At 42.7% G+C, this 15,740-nt stretch overlaps 1 protein-coding gene across 2 annotated transcripts in view; it reads left to right on the forward strand.

Moving 5' to 3' along the window:
• PALB2 (partner and localizer of BRCA2) overlaps positions 1 to 13,934 on the forward strand; it is a 33,409-nt gene extending 19,475 nt beyond the window's left edge. The window contains exons 9-13 of one of the 2 annotated variants that reach the window (XM_030212775.1): positions 3,145 to 3,306; positions 5,003 to 5,119; positions 5,589 to 5,676; positions 10,745 to 10,893; positions 12,867 to 13,934. In XM_030212775.1, the coding sequence (XP_030068635.1) occupies positions 3,145 to 3,306; positions 5,003 to 5,119; positions 5,589 to 5,676; positions 10,745 to 10,893; positions 12,867 to 13,098 (748 nt within the window). In that variant the 3' untranslated portion in view covers positions 13,099 to 13,934. Of the gene's footprint in view, positions 1 to 3,144; positions 3,307 to 5,002; positions 5,120 to 5,588; positions 5,677 to 10,744; positions 10,894 to 12,866 lie in introns of those variants that run through there. The other variant, XM_030212776.1, reaches the window with a different exon arrangement.
• Positions 13,935 to 15,740: the final 1,806 nt, after the last annotated feature.

Below are 15,740 nucleotides of genomic sequence, written 5' to 3' on the forward strand. Positions count from 1 at the left end.
GAGCATTATTAAATGAACTCCAGGAGCACCTGAGCCCCTAACTTCCAGGCACAAAGTTTCTGACAGGCCTGCTATTAAAAGATTGTGTAGGAACTTTGAGAAAAGATACAAGTGCAAGAAATTACATCTCCAACGAGGCCTAACATGGAGCCTGTTTATAATGCGTGACAAGATTATTTACTAATAAAGGGGACCTATTTACTAACGATGCATATTATTGCTTTTGATAAGTAGACCCCACAGAGTGTGGTGCTGAAACTGTTCAGGAACGCTTGGGAGCAGTGTTTCTCCAAGGACAAGCAGGACTATAAAATCCTCATATATGGATGACATCGTCGACTGAGCCTGACGTATGAGGAAGTACCTCAGCCAGGGCCGCCAAGAGACTGGGCTGGGCCCGGGGCAAGGCCGCCGCGCCACAGTCTCCACTCGCCCAGCCCCGGCCCCGTCGACAGCCCCCCTCTGTCTGCCACCGGGCTGGGCCCCCTGCATTCAAATCACAGCGCCTCACCTCCATGTGAAAGCGCAGCAGCAGCAGATCGCCTCCCTTTGGGCCTTCCCTCCCTGTGGTCCGCCCTTGCGGAAGTTACATCAGACGAGGGCGGGACACAGGGAGGGAAGGCCCAAAGGGAGGCGATCTGCTGCTGCTGTGGCGCTTTCACAAGGAGGTGAGGTGCTATGATTTGAATGCAGGGGGCCAATAGAATGGTTCTTCGCACACATGTGAAGTTCCTTCCTAAAGTTTTGTCGGAATTCCATCTCGACCAATTAGTAGTCCCGCCAACCTTTTTCTCTAAACATCATACCCATAAAGGTGAAAGCATACCTCATACTCTGGACTTAAGAGAGCCTTGGCCTTTTATCTGGCGCAAATGAAGGCCTCTGGAAAGTATCTAGCTTTTTGATTCTTTTGACTGAAATATGATAGGGGCTGCCTTCAGCAAACACACATTTTCCAGTTGGTTAGTAGGCTGTATTTCTTTCACTTATGCCTAGGCTGAGCTGACTCTAGAAAGTCACGTCATGGCTCATAATGTCAGAGCTATGAATGTTGTCAGTAGCCCACTTGAGATTATCCTTTATAGAGATTTGCAAAGCTGCATTCGTACGTTCACTTCCCACTATTACTTAAAACAGGACTCCCAACATGACTGTAGGTTTAGCCAGTCATGGCTAAACCTCCAGTTTTCCAGAATCTATTTGGGGTTTAGAATCCAATTCCTAGGTCTAGAACATTCTCTTTCAGTTCCAGGCTGCTTTCCAAAAAAAAAAGCTGTACTTGATAAATACGATTAGTTGCTACCAAAAATATTGGATCTGCCTGTTGCGGCACCACTTGCTCTGTTTTCCTTTTATTCCCCCATTGAAAGCAGCCTGTAGCTAGGGAGACCCATATGTGAGGATTTCAGTCTTGGTTGTCCTCAGAGAAATTTGTTACTTTCTGTACCAGCTGTTCTCAAAGCACAGCAGGACTTAAATCCTCACAACCATCCCACCTCCCCAAGAAGCTGTGTTCTAATTTGTAATGGACTGAGGAAGTCCCATGTGCCAGCGACAGGTGGGAACAGGTGTGCGTTCATGGCAAGTCTACCCAAAGGTTTCCCAAAAATGTTGCTGGTGCACTGTGTTCTGCCAGTGATGTCACTCATATGGGTGGATGTAAGCTGTGCTGTCCTCTGATAACTCCTGATACAGGTAAGTAACTTTGTTATATGATGCTAAAACAGGATTGGCATGATGTGGGAGAGCGTTGGTGTGTTGCAGAAGAAGCAGTGGGTGACTGGTCAGGGACTATGTGTTGGAGGAACTGTCATGAGCAGCGTTGGTGAAGGGGGTGAGTGAGGGTCATTGAAGGAATAGTTAGATGCAGTCTGTAGGGTGGCTGGGAACAGTATGAGAATGGCCCAGGTATTTGTGACCTGGATTGGCCACTGTTGGAAACAGGATACTACTACTTAACATTTCTAGAGAGCTACTAGGGTTACGCAGCGCTGTACAATTTAACAAAGAGAGACAGTCCCTGCTCAAAGAGCTTACAATCTAATAGACAAGTGAACGGTCGGTCCGATAGGGGCAGTCAAATTGGGGCAGTCTGGATTCACTGAACGGTAAGGGTTAGGTGCCGAACGCAGCATTGAAGAGGTGGGCTTTAAGCAAAGACTTGAAGACGGGCAGGGAGGGGGCTTGGCGTAAGGGCTCAGGAAGGTTGTTCCAAGCATAGGGTGAGGCGAGGCAGAATGAGCGGAGCCTGGAGTTGGCGGTGGTGGAGAAGGGTACTGAGAGGAGGGATTTATCCTGTGAACGGAGGTTACGGGCGGGAACGTAAGGGGAGATGAGGGTAGAAAGATAGTGAGGGGCAGCAGACTGAGTGCATTTGTAGGTAAGAAGGAGAAGCTTGAATTGAATGCGGTATCTGATTGGAAGCCAGTGAAGTGACCTGAGGAGAGGGGTGATATGAGGATACTGGACTTGATGGACCTTTGGTCTGGCCCAGTATGGCAATACTTATATTTGTAAGGGGTTAGGCATGAAAGATTGGGGGCAATGCGGGAAAGGTATTGGCAGTGTGTGTGGCTTGGACATTGCGGGAATGGTCATGATAATGCAAGTATAGGGTGGAATCTGGTTTGATGGTCTTTTTTTAAAGGCTACATATTTCTACACAAGAAGCCTCTTTTGGCATTTCTTAGGAAGAACTATTTCCATTTGATGGTTTTTTAAGTATTGATTGAATTTTACCTTGACTCTGCTTTGGGAATAAATGCAGAACTGCTATCAATTGGTGTATTGATCGTGGATTACTGTTATAGAATTGTTTTCCCGCAATGAAGACATTTCAAAACATGGCTATGTTGGGTATCATATTTATGGTTTAGTAAAGACCTTTTCTCCTTCATTGGCTCCTGGATCTTCTGTTTTTCCATGTCGCCCTTGAGTGTGGATCTTAACCGATCTAGTTTATGGGCTTAGGGACAGCATAGGAATGGTGATGGTAGGGGGTGGGGGCAGCTGAGGACAGTACAGGAATAAAGGAGATAGCACTGTTGTGGGATACCCAAGGGGACAAAATCAGGGTGGGGGAAAATAAGGCAAAAAAAAAATCTCTGTATAAAATTTCCTCTCTCTAATTCACTCTGTCCTTAGGCTCCTGTTTTCTTGCCCTGGTGAGGACGCACTACAGGACCAGCTGGTGAAAAGTGGCTATATATACAGCGTGCTTGGGCTACCTGAGCGTAGAATTGTCAGCAGCAGCCGGGTAGCAGAGCAGCAGTTTCTAGAAATAATCTCATTGTCTGAGGGAGGAAGGTAAAAAAAAGAGATTTCTTCTTATGTAAAAATAAAAATCACAGGATAGATAAACTGGAGTCAGATTCATGGCCCATCTTATATTCTTCCTAATAGTATTGATTTGATTTCCCCCCCGCACCCCAATAAAGAACAAACAGAATAAGTCTGCAGTGAGTCCAGACCCAGTCTTTTTAATTTAACCCAGAAGCACTGGTGAACTTCAAGATCTCAAGCAGATATCTAATCTGTCACCCTCCATATTTAGCTGATTTCTTCCCTATAAACACCCAGATGGCCCTTAAATCTAAGCAGTAAATGCTGAGATACACATAGGAATATAATGGGCGTCTCTGCGTTTACCAGCAGATGATTTTTACCGCAAGATAAAAATGATAGCGCGGCTTTGTGCTTCATTTTGAGTGGGCTACACTCTTGGACATTGGGAGTGACCATTACATTATAGCGATTTTGTTACACAGAAATGGAGGAATAAGATGATTAGTGATGTAACTGATGCATTCTGTATACAGTAATTCAGCTTTGGCCAATTAAGTGCACTTGTAACTGAAACATCTCCCTCCATTTATTTATTTATTTATTTATTTATTTACCAATCATTATTTCATATTTTGTTGTACAACTCCCTTTGTCCAAACATTTATAACAGCCATTATATTTTTTTGGATTGGAATAATTACTTTGATAGTCTCCTTAAGGAATTTTGAGGTTGAAATGTATCCGTCTCCTTATATCCTAAGACATCTCCTTATTGCTGCTCGGCCTCTGATCTATCCAGGTTGTTACTTTGGCCCTTTAGAATTTCCTCGTTAGACCTCCAAGGGTTTAGATAGACACATCAGACTTTGCTTTGGGCCATGATGGATGGGATGGAATGTCTATATATGTCACCAACTCCACCTGATGAGAAACCTGGCCCATATCTTCACACAATATCGGTAATAGCATCACATAATACAAGGCAGGCTTTTTATGCAACTTGGGTTAGTGTGGATTAGCGGCTGGCTGCAGGACCTCACAAAATGCGGTAGGTAAAATTCAAACCACTTTATGTACACAAGGGAAATATTCAGCTCGGTTTCCTCACAGGCTTGGTACTTCTAATAAACTCTCTTCAAGCACAGTCACGGTTTCAGTAGCATGTCATAGCTCCACACTTCAGTATGCAGTAAGCTTTCTCAAGTATAATCACAGTTCCAATAGCTAAAGAGTAATTAGCAGTCTTCCTCTCACACAATCCCTGGAGGCATAGCCTTGAGGTTTCTTACAACACAGGGTGCAAACGTCTGAGCTAGGGTCACTCCTCTTCCCTGGAACAACCCTCGGGTGCTACAGCCAAGCCAGAATACCCTGGGAGGATCCTTACTCGGGCCTCCCAGTCCTGTTCTGTCAGAACGCTTTTGACTTCCTGCTCTCTACTTGAGCCCTGCACTCCTGGCAAAACAGGCTAACATTCCTATTCTTGAGGGGGTGGTGTTCTCAAGGAAACCCTGCCTTGTACCACCCACTCCTTCACACAGCTATAGTATCATTGGTCTGGTCATAAGCATGGCAGCCTCCTGTCCTCTCTTCAGGGAGACTATTAATATTATTGTTCCTGGAATATTGATGCTGTACTCAGAATTATATGCTGCCTGATGCAACATTTGTACCATATAGCAGAGACCTCAGTATGTCTCGTGTTCTTCTCCTGTAGAATCACAGAGAGACGGACTCTGATGCCTCCGGAAGAAAGCATCCTGGCCTTCAGTGAGGTGAAAGGAGAAAAAAGTGCTTTGATTGGCACGACTGTAGCGAGTAACATAGTAATTTGGTAAGTGGTGGCCTTTTATTTATTTATTGCATTTGTACCCCACATTTTCCCACCTATTTGCAGGCTCAATGTGGCTTACATAGTACCGTCAAAGGCGTTTGCCCAGTTGGTGGATAACAAATACAAAGTTGTATAGTGATCGTATGAGGTATAAGTGGAGAGTTGAAATGGATGAACATTTGAGAAGATGCTTGGAGACAACTTAAAACGTGGATGCAAGTGAATTACTGTTCTGAGCTAAATTTATATACAACCACTAGTACAAAGGAAGGCAGAAAAGAGCTGAGAGGCTGTGTGGGATGGAAAACCAAACGGGAATGTACACTTGTATAGTCCTTCAGTTGACCCCTATGTCTATACCTATCAGTTATTTAAGGGTAGCACTATACCAGAGTAATGTTCTAGAAAAAGGACATCTATAAAGTTCTTTCTCGTTTATAAGTAAACAGACCTTCTTGTATTTTGTTAGGAATTTGGTTACTGGACAGCTTCTGAAGATGATATCCATTGGTAAATCATACCAAGCTCCCATCTGTCACAAGGCCTACTCTGAGTCTGTAAGTCTTCCAGATATTATGCTGGCTGGTTGTGCTGCAGGAGTTGGCAGTGAAGTAGTCCGCTAGAATCACATTCAAAACTGAGGATTGACTGAGTAACCCTATGTCTCAGAACTTATCTTCTGGGCTCTCGTGGCACTGTGTTCCTTATGCCAAGCTCCATCCTCTTGTCAGGGGCATTGTCTCCAAATGGATTATTTTTGTGCATACCATGATAGTAATGAAGCTCACTCCCAAGCTAAGGTATATGGAGTATGATCTGAAATTTACTGCTAATTCTCACCATAATACTTTTATTGTGTCAAAGAGCTGCCTCCTGGACTTCATAGGCAACTTATCCAGATACGCTTGAAATTTCCATTTAATCAGGCCAAAATAATGGGACATTTCTATATCTTTTTGCCACGTTTTCTTGATCTCAGTGCTTGAGGATCTCTACACAATTCACAGAGCTATCACTTGGGATTGTCAACTCCTATGATAAATGCCATTTTAGTGTTTTGTTTTTCTTTTATCAGCGTGTCCACTTTCCTTGCCTCTAGAACTTCTCTATTCTCCATTCTCTTAGGGTCATGTATCCCAGTGCTTAACAATACAGCAATTCTGATGATGTTTCCAATGAATGAGACTTGTCACTTTATTAAGCAGTTCTTTATAGAAAATTTTCTGCCATCAACTTCGCAGCCATCTGCTACATGAGTGAGTGATTGCTTTCTTCTCTTTCTTACACAATGTACGAATATCTGTTTTACCAGTTAAGTCATCTTGTGCATAATCTGCTGTTCTGGGGCTCCAACTATCAATCGCTCATCCTTAGGTTTTTTTTGTTTGTTTTTTTTAATTCTGTTTATTAGACTTGGAAACACAGTAAGAAAAAGTACCTGCAAATAGTATATATAAACCGCTTTGGTTGTACCCTTTACTTTTACAAATTCACCTCTCCTTAACCATTCATGTGTCCGTATTTGATCAATCAATGATTCGTGGACTAAGGACTTGTTTTTTTTCTCACTTCCTGATCTACTTCCTTAAAGAGGTTTTTTTTTCCCCTTGCTTCACAAATTATTGCTTCCTTCCCTTTTAAGTACTGTGGATTCTTACACATTCCTTTCACTCGTGGGAACCAACCCTGGATTAACCATTAAGAAAAATAAGCATGTGCTTAGGGGCACCAAGGAAGGGGGGGGGGGGGGCACCAAAGAGATTTTCTTTCCCTAGCTATCATGCCCTTAACTCTTTCACTGCTACTGTCTGTAGCCATTATCCAACCTGAATTTCAGTGTTTTTCTAATCATTATATATATATATGTATATATATATATATATATATATATATATATATGACTTGATTCATTCATTCAACAATATTTCTCAGCACTTTATTGAGTCTTAATGCCAGTTAAGCAGTGGAAGAGCTGAGGGGCATCATTGTTGGGCTATGCTTAGGGTATCAGTTGGCCTTAGTCCGACCCTGGTCAGAATGCTTGTCCAAGTTTAATAATGGAGAATGGATTCTGGACTTCCATATTTCAATACCGTACACATTTGGATTTGATGTTGCTGTTAAAGCCTGGAGATTTATGATAGCTCAACAGAAATACTCTATATCTTTCTAACCCATTCCTCCTTCGGTTCATGAAATATATAGTCTTGCCATGCACTGATTCTTATAAATGATCTCATGGGCATGGAGAAGCTTTCTTGTTTGTATATCTGGTTTTCCAAGGTCTTTAAGAGGCCAGTTTGCAATTCCAAAGTTGTGTAAGAATGCAAATATTGCCAACTGATTAATGGTTTGTATCTTATTCCATGATATTAATTTTAGTCTCCTATAATAATCTTTACTGATACCTTCTCTGTAATGTGTGCTTGATTGTCATTCCTTCCTGCACTCCTAGATATTAATATACACCTTCCTTTTCAAGTTCCCGTATCTCACAGTCATCAGAGGGTTTCAGCTTTGCCTAGCTTTCCTCCCACAATTTCGGGAATAACTTGTATAGAATGTACGTTTGGGTAGCTTGCCAGGTGCCCTTGACCTGGATTGGCCGCTGTCGGGGACAGGATGCAGGGCTCGATGGACCTGTGGCATTACTTATGTACCTTAGCATGCAAGTCATCTGGATGTCATCTAAGAATTTTTTTCACTACTTGGAATTGTTCCGCCAGTTGTTGGTCACTGGAACTGTAGAGCTTCATGTCACCTACAAAAAGCAAGTTTGACATAACCTCTGGATCATTGCCATATTTAGGAGTAAGGCTAAACCCATAGCCTGAAGAATTAATAAGCACCCAGTGGATTTAATGGCAAACAACACCTCCAAAGACTCGTATTTCTAACTAAGCTAAAAAGTGTGTGTAATTGTGGCTTTTTCTCACCCAAGAATGTATAACACCTTCAGAAACCTTTCAATACATACAAATTTATACATTTTAATAATTGTAGTGAATAGTGCTCAGATTGAGTGCATATCACCAATTAGGAGCCATCTTCTCTATATTGCACTAAAGTCCACCTCCCTACCAATATATCTATTGAAAAGTGTCTACTGCAATGATTTAGATGATATGTCATAAAAAATTCAACTGTAGATTTAGTTGTTCAGTAGTGCAAAATCCCAGTTGTTGATGCTGCTACAATTCCGATGGTCTCTCTGTGGTGCAGTGTTTAATAAATCCATGTGTTTGGGCTCATCCCCATTCTCTACCTATCTTGTTCTTTACACGCTAGCATGTTTCGCCTTTCCACGGCGTCATTAGGAAAACGTTAGCTCCAATGGAGACGGCCTGCCTCTCTCCACCAAATTCTCCACCCAAGAATATGCCAAGTATATCAGACAGATCTTTCCTGGGGGCTTCTTGCCACTGTCTTCCGCTTCGTGGTTGACAAAGAAACCTGTAAAATGTAATCTACAATGTGTCATTTGAAACCGTCATAATACCAGAGGAATGGAAGATGGCCAATGTAATACCAATTTTTAGAAAGGGCTGTGGGGTGATTTGGGAAACTATAGACTACTGAGCAAAATGGTTGAGGCTATTCTTAAAAATGTTTCAAGTTTATTATGCACTTAATATACTGCTCAAGAGAGGAACCATCAGAGCAGTTTACAAATCCATTATCCCTTTTGCCCACTTTTTATTGGTACTTTCTTCCGGATATACTCTTTATATGGATTGGGGTCCTCTTCTGTTTTGATCCATGCACCTATATTCTGTTCCAGGACTCCTTTGCTCTTGTATTTGCTTATGTAAAATCACAGATTGTCCTATGTATCTGTCAGGTGGGTGAGAGCCTTTTTCTTCCTAATAGAAGAGGCAGAGTGGCTCCAGAACTCTTCATTTGCTGTTTGCCATGCTTCTTCCCCATCATAGTCTCTGCATCTGGCTAGAAACTTGCTACTTGAGCAGTGCTTGACCCAACATTGGGAGAGGTAATTTTCTGTAGGGGCTTTCACCACTTGGACAATTTTGCTCCAGCTGATACCCTGATCAGGTGGCAGCGGCGGCAGCAACAGCAGAATACAGAGCACAGCAAATAAGAGAGAAATTACTGGAGACACATTAAAGCAAGGTGGATGGAGCCCACATTGAGGAAAGATACTTCCTTAGCATCCTTACCAGACCAGTCCAGAGATAGACACTGAAGACTTGTGGGCTCTGACTTATAAGGACAGCATCTAGCATCAGGTGTTAGTCTCCAGCATATGATGATGAGCAGACTGTTGAAGCTCCTGAACTGGCTGGAGAACCTGGCTTCAGTTGAGCCGGGGGGGGGGGGGGGTACAGATTTGTCTGGTGACTTGTTATTCATTGTGAAAAACACACACAAATAAATAAAATAAAACAAGAGGAACAGCATGGAAGCAGAGCCTGGGGATATCTCAGAAGTTTGAGGTTCTCCCCCCACCCCCCCCACACCATGTCAGGAAGGCTGCAGCACCCCTCTCAACTTCTTCCCGCAGCCAGTTCAGCTGTGATAAATTGCCTTTGGCGGCATGGAGGTGCTGGCAGAGCAAGTCAAGTGCTCCTCGCGGTGTGGAACCAGGCGCTCCCAGGGCTATTCTCTGCGCTTTATCGTTTCCCTCAGCTGCAGGACCTCGGAGGTAGCCCAACAAAAAAAGAAAAAACATTATCAGCTCAATCTGAGAGTTCTTCAGGGAGTTCAGGTGGGCAAAGCTACTAAACAGACAGATGAGCTGAATTTAAATACTTCTGCAGCTTTTCCCTCCTTGCTTCTTCAAAAACTATATGAATAGATATCACCAAAACTCTACAATTGAACACAAAAGCTACCACTGCCTTTTCCACTTCAAATCTATCTCTTAAAAAACTCTATGAATAAACACACGGACTATAGATGCTCTCTCCACATTGCACAACACTATTGTAACTCCACCAGAATGTAAATTGTAAGCCTCTTTGAACCGAAACTTGTTTTGGGATAATAGTGGGATACAAGAATGCATAAATAATCAACTGTATGTCTGATATACTTGAGTAGTAAGTTCCAGAGTTTGGTACTTTGGTAAGAAAAATTAGCGTTATGGATAGTTTTGTTCACCATTGCTTTGTCATTTGAAGTATTAAACACATAACGCCAAACGCTGCCCTCATGAGACAGAGCCCACAAGTCTTTAGTCTTTGTCTTCATCTGATGGTCAATGGCATAACCCACAGTTCCTGGACTGGTCTGGTAGGACTAAAGGAAATTATCAGGTAATGAAGTATCTGTTCACTATGGCTTGAATATCCTTGACTATGTATTCTTTTCTAAGTTTGATTTTATTGTAAACCACCATGTTCTTGTATATGCCAAGCGGTATAGCAAATTTAATTAACCATAAACCATATGTGTCACACCTACAAAAACTGGTGATAAATACTGCTTTAGTACAATCCTTGCTGCTTGGCCTAGGAATTGAGTGTACATGAAGCCTAATGAAGCAGAATGCTGACCTGGTAATCACGGGAGGGGGTTTAATCTGCCTTTCTTCGCCTGCCGTGCCACAGGGCTGCTTTTCTGTATGTAACAGTTTGCTATACATTTCTTTTCTCTGCAAATTAGGGCCTCTTATTTATTGTCTTGAGTCACCCATATGCCAGTGATGGTCAGTCTCCTACTGGTGCGGTTTTCACACTGATTGCAACCAATCCCAAGCAAGCTGAGAGCATTCCCGTGATGTCATACGTAGTTCCTGAGAGATGCACTGGGCGGTGAGTAACCTGAGAAGAATTCTTTAGTCAGGTTGCAAATGATATCGTGCATTGTTGAAGGTGAAATCAAATTAGTGATTGCAGTTATTTTTTGTTGCCAGCGTTGACCAGTAAAAGAGTAGTAACAATGGGTGTGTCCAGAGGAAATGCAGAGAAGCCGCTGTAAAGAGCATGTTCTGTGTTACGTGGAGGGACATTTTCCATATGACATCTAAGTCCGACTTTGGACTTTTTGCAAAAAAAGTCCAAAATCTGAATAGGAAAGAAGGTCATTTTCAAAAAAGAAAAACGTCTATCTTTTTTTTTTTTTTCCAAAAATACTGTTTTGAACAAGGTTTTGTGATTTGGATGTTTTGTTTTTGGTTCATTTAAAAAAAAACAACAACCCAAAATGTCCAAGTGCAAAACGCACAAATTCAAGCCATTGGGATGTAGGAGGAGCCAGCATTTTTAGTAGACCGGTCCCCCTGACATCCAAGGAAAGCAATAGGGCACCTTAGGGGGCACTGCATTGGACTTCATAAAATGCTCCCAGGTACACATCTCACCATTGCTCCCTTACCTTGTCGGCTGAGCCCCTCAAAACCCACTACCCCCAACTGCACACCACTACCATAGCCCTTACGGGTGAAGAGGGCACCTATATGTGGGTACAGTGGGTTTCTGGCGAGTTTTGGAGGGCTCATATTTTTTTTTTGTTACATTTGTACCCCGCACTTTCCCACTCATGGCAGGCTCAATGCGGCTTACATGGGGCAATGGAGGGTTAAGTGACTTGCCCAGAGTCACAAGGAGCTGCCTGTGCCTGAAGTGGGAATCGAACTCAGTTCCTCAGTTCCCCAGGACCAGAGTCCACCACCCTAACCACTAGGCCACTCCTCCACTGTTGCTACTATTTGAGATTCTACATGGAATGTTGCTATTCCACTAGCAACATTCCATGTAGAAGTCGGCCCTTGCAGATCACCAATGTGGCCGCGCAGGCTTCTGCTTCTGTGAGTCTGACGTCTTGCACGTACGTGCAGGACGTCAGACTCACAGAAACAGAAGACTGCGCAGCCTTCTACATGGAATGTTGCTAGTGGAATAGCAACATTCCATGTAGAATCTCCAATAGTATTTATTTTATTTTTGTTACATTTGAACCCTGCGCTTTCCCACTCATGGCAGGCTCAATGCGGCTTACATGGGGCAATGGAGGGTTAAGTGACTTGCCCAGAGTCACAAGGAGCTGCCTGTGCCTGAAGTGGGAATCGAACTAAGTTCCTCAGTTCCCCAGGACCGAAGTCCACCACTCTAACCACTAGGCCACTCCTCCACAAGAGTAACAGGTAGGGGAAGGTATGGACAAGGGTCCACCTGTCTGCAGTGCACTGCTTCCACCACTAGACTACTCCAGGGACTTGCTGTTCTAATGGACCTGAGTATAACATCTGAGGCTGGCAAATGGGAGGGGGATAGTGACCACTAGGGGAGGTCATCCCTGATTCCTTCCACTGGCCATTTAGGGCACCTTTTTGTGCCTTATTCGTTATAAAAAGAGGTCTAGCTCAAAACATCTTAGTTTTAGTCCTGGACAGTTTTGCTTTGTTCCATTATGGCTGAAAAACGTCCAAGTGATAGCAAATGTCCAAATCCCGCCCTTAACACGCCCATGATAGGCCCCCTTGTGATTTGAACGCACTTCTGACGGACTTCATAGAAAAACGTCTAAAAATTGGTTTTGAAAATACCAATCTGGATGTTTTTGTGAGGAAAACGTCCAAATGCAGATTTATGCCACTTTCTGGACGTTTTTCTCTTTTGAAAATGAGCTCCATGATGTATTAGATTCTATGGTAAGTTGCCCTGTGTTCTCAGAGTAATGTATGGTCAAGTTACTGCTGCAGTTTGCGTGCTCTCTCTGTTTGTATATGGAGGTATTATTTCATACATTATTGAACATTTCCCTTTTGTCCTTCATGTAACAATAGGTATCTGGAAGGAGATGTGGAGGAATGGTCTGCTGCAGCTGTGCTGTCCTCTGGCAGCATTGCCATCTGGGATTTATCCATGGGACTCTGCACTGCTCTACTGCCACCTTCCTGTGATGGAGTCTGGGCTCTGGTCAGGTGGTTGCAGCCAAACTCTTGCTTGATGGCAGGAAAGAAAGATGGGAGCGTGTATCTGTACAAATACCAGGGCAGCTGTGCAGCTAAAGGCTAATCCGCTGTCACTAGTAGCGACTTACCTTCACCCCGTTTACACAGACATAGGGAAGGGTTCTTACAAATATTTCAAAATGATCTTCAGCTGGGAGCCGTCTGCTCTCTGAGCCGTGAATTGCTTAAGTAAGTATACAGGAGAAAAACTTCCCTGGTTATTAAATAACAGTGACTGATGGACAGGGCGTTACTTGCGTGTTTATTTCATATATTTGAGTATATTTGATATACTGATGTTAGGCAGTACCAATAACGTTCTGACGAAAATTCCAATACACACTAAGCAAGAAAAAAAACATAATTTTCCAGGACTCTGAACATAAAACTAAGAAAAAATAAAGCAGAAGTAGAAATAAAAAGCAGCTGGTTGTTGGGCTGAGCCCCCAAAAAAGAGGACATGCAAAGGCTCATTTTCAAAGTGTTATAGGTTTCTCTGGTTGCATAGGTTACTTTGTGCTTTGAAAATGAGCACCTAAATACATTATAGTTGTAGCAACACGAGTGAAATTTAAGAGTCAAGGTGAGACTGAGGCCTACCTAAGGTGGCTGGTGCTCAGTAGGCCTGGCCTCAGGAATAGCATAAAAATCAGTCTGTTATTTTTAATATGCTAAAATGTTCACTTCCTTTTGTTGCACTGTGGAATTAGAACGGAGGATTGACTCCATTCTTCTTGGGTTTATGGATTTTTGTCTTCAAATACCTATCTGGGTAACTGGGAAATTTTGGTGTGTTTCTTTAGCCCGATTTATAGAGTCATTGTAATTATAGTTTCATAAATGTTATCTATGTGCAATATTTAGACATTTTCCATGTGTCTATTCAGTTGTAATATTTAATTAAAGATATGTAATAGTTTGAAGCCCATGGCATGTATGTTTGAGTGTATTTATATAATGGGATGGTATTGAAACTATCACAGTCATCTTATCATCCATGCCAGGCCGTTCCAGGTGAATGGGTTTGAGACAACTTTACTTCAGCTCCTCAGTATTTCTTTGGCTCTAGCAGATGGTGCAGATTTAAGAAATGGACCAACAATCTCGCTCTCTCTTGCTCGCTCGCTCTCTCTCTCTGAGAGGACTTCCAGAGAGGGAGAGAACTTCACTGGTAATTACTTGCTGGGGAAAGGTAGACTTGTTAAATAGATAACCTCAGTGACTTAAATAGTTACTCCTCACTTAGCAAAACCCAGAAGGTGGGAGAAAGGGGCACATAAGTTATTTATTTGGTGGTTCCAGGACCGGGGCCAACCTTAAGGCTGGAGGGCCGGGCAAGCCAGGCATCAGACTTTCTATCCACTAGTGCTGTCTGATTCACTAAAAAAATGTTTGATTCAATTTCTCATATGAATTGTTTTTTTGATAGATTTCATTTGATTCAGCTTAACTGAAATATAGGGGCCCATAGCCTCAGACCTATGCTAATATTATAACAGACAGAGTAACACAAAAGAGCAGCAGCAATTGAACATTTTAAACATTCAAGAAAGCATTTGTGATGACAGGTTAAACTGCACCAGCCTCTACTTCTCTAAAATGTCTTCATTGGACCCAACCTGTCCTTCCAACTATTGCCCCATCTCCCTCCTCCCTTTCCTATCCAAGCAAGTAAGGACTGGATAAAGGACAGAACTTCTGCATGAAGGAAGCCCTTCCCTCATTATTTAATAGCTCTCTTTGAAATAAATGACAATGTGGATGCAGCAGCTCATAGGTTGGTTTGCTCTGTTTTGAGTGTATGGGGATGATGGCTTCGTGGGAGAGGGGAAACAAACTGCAAGGACTCTCAATTGGCAGCTTGGATAGCAGGATTAAAGGCCACGATCCCCAACAGATGGACCAAAATCCCTGTAAGCATCTTGGCCAGACGAAGCTCCCATCACCAACTGGAACAACCTAACTACAACCATCACAACAAGCCAAAAACCAAAACAACAAACTACCACAACAGACCAAAAACCAAAACAACAACCAACAACAAAAAGACAAGCCTGAACAACAATAAAAAAACCCACAACCCCAAAAAAGTTAAACCACACAGACCAATTCAAACGTTAAATGTATCGACATCAAACATGACACGATCCAATAACCATAGCATACATAAATGCAAGATTGGTGGTAAACAAAACAGAAATAATAAGAGACTGGATAGGAACAGAACAGCTAGGACTACTGTGCATATGTCTTAAGGTGACCCAATAGTGCTCGACGTTTGCTCACCAGGATACAAAACAATACATATCAATAGAACGAAAAAGAAAGGAGGCGGAATCGCACTAATATACAAATCCTCCTTCGCAGTTGAACTCATCGCCAAACACACGTTCTCAGTGACTGAAATCTTGGCATGCAAAACTACAGACACCACACTAAACGGCAACTATGCGTCACGTGCTCTATCGTCCCCCAGGAAGCTGGACCGACGCTCAGGAGGCCATCCTAGACTTCATATCAAACATCTGCACAAACCAAACAGAGATCCTATTACTAGGAGATATCAATCTACACCTAGAAAAACAGCATGACACTAAGACCAAAAGTCTAATGGATTTCCTAAACCAATGGAATTTTATAACAACACAAGCCACACAAAAGGGCACCTACTAGACATAGTAGCCCACAGATTCTCAGATAACAACA

The sequence above is a fragment of the Microcaecilia unicolor genome, chromosome 8 (genome assembly GCF_901765095.1).
Source record: "Microcaecilia unicolor chromosome 8, aMicUni1.1, whole genome shotgun sequence".
Classification (NCBI taxonomy): domain Eukaryota; kingdom Metazoa; phylum Chordata; class Amphibia; order Gymnophiona; family Siphonopidae; genus Microcaecilia; species Microcaecilia unicolor.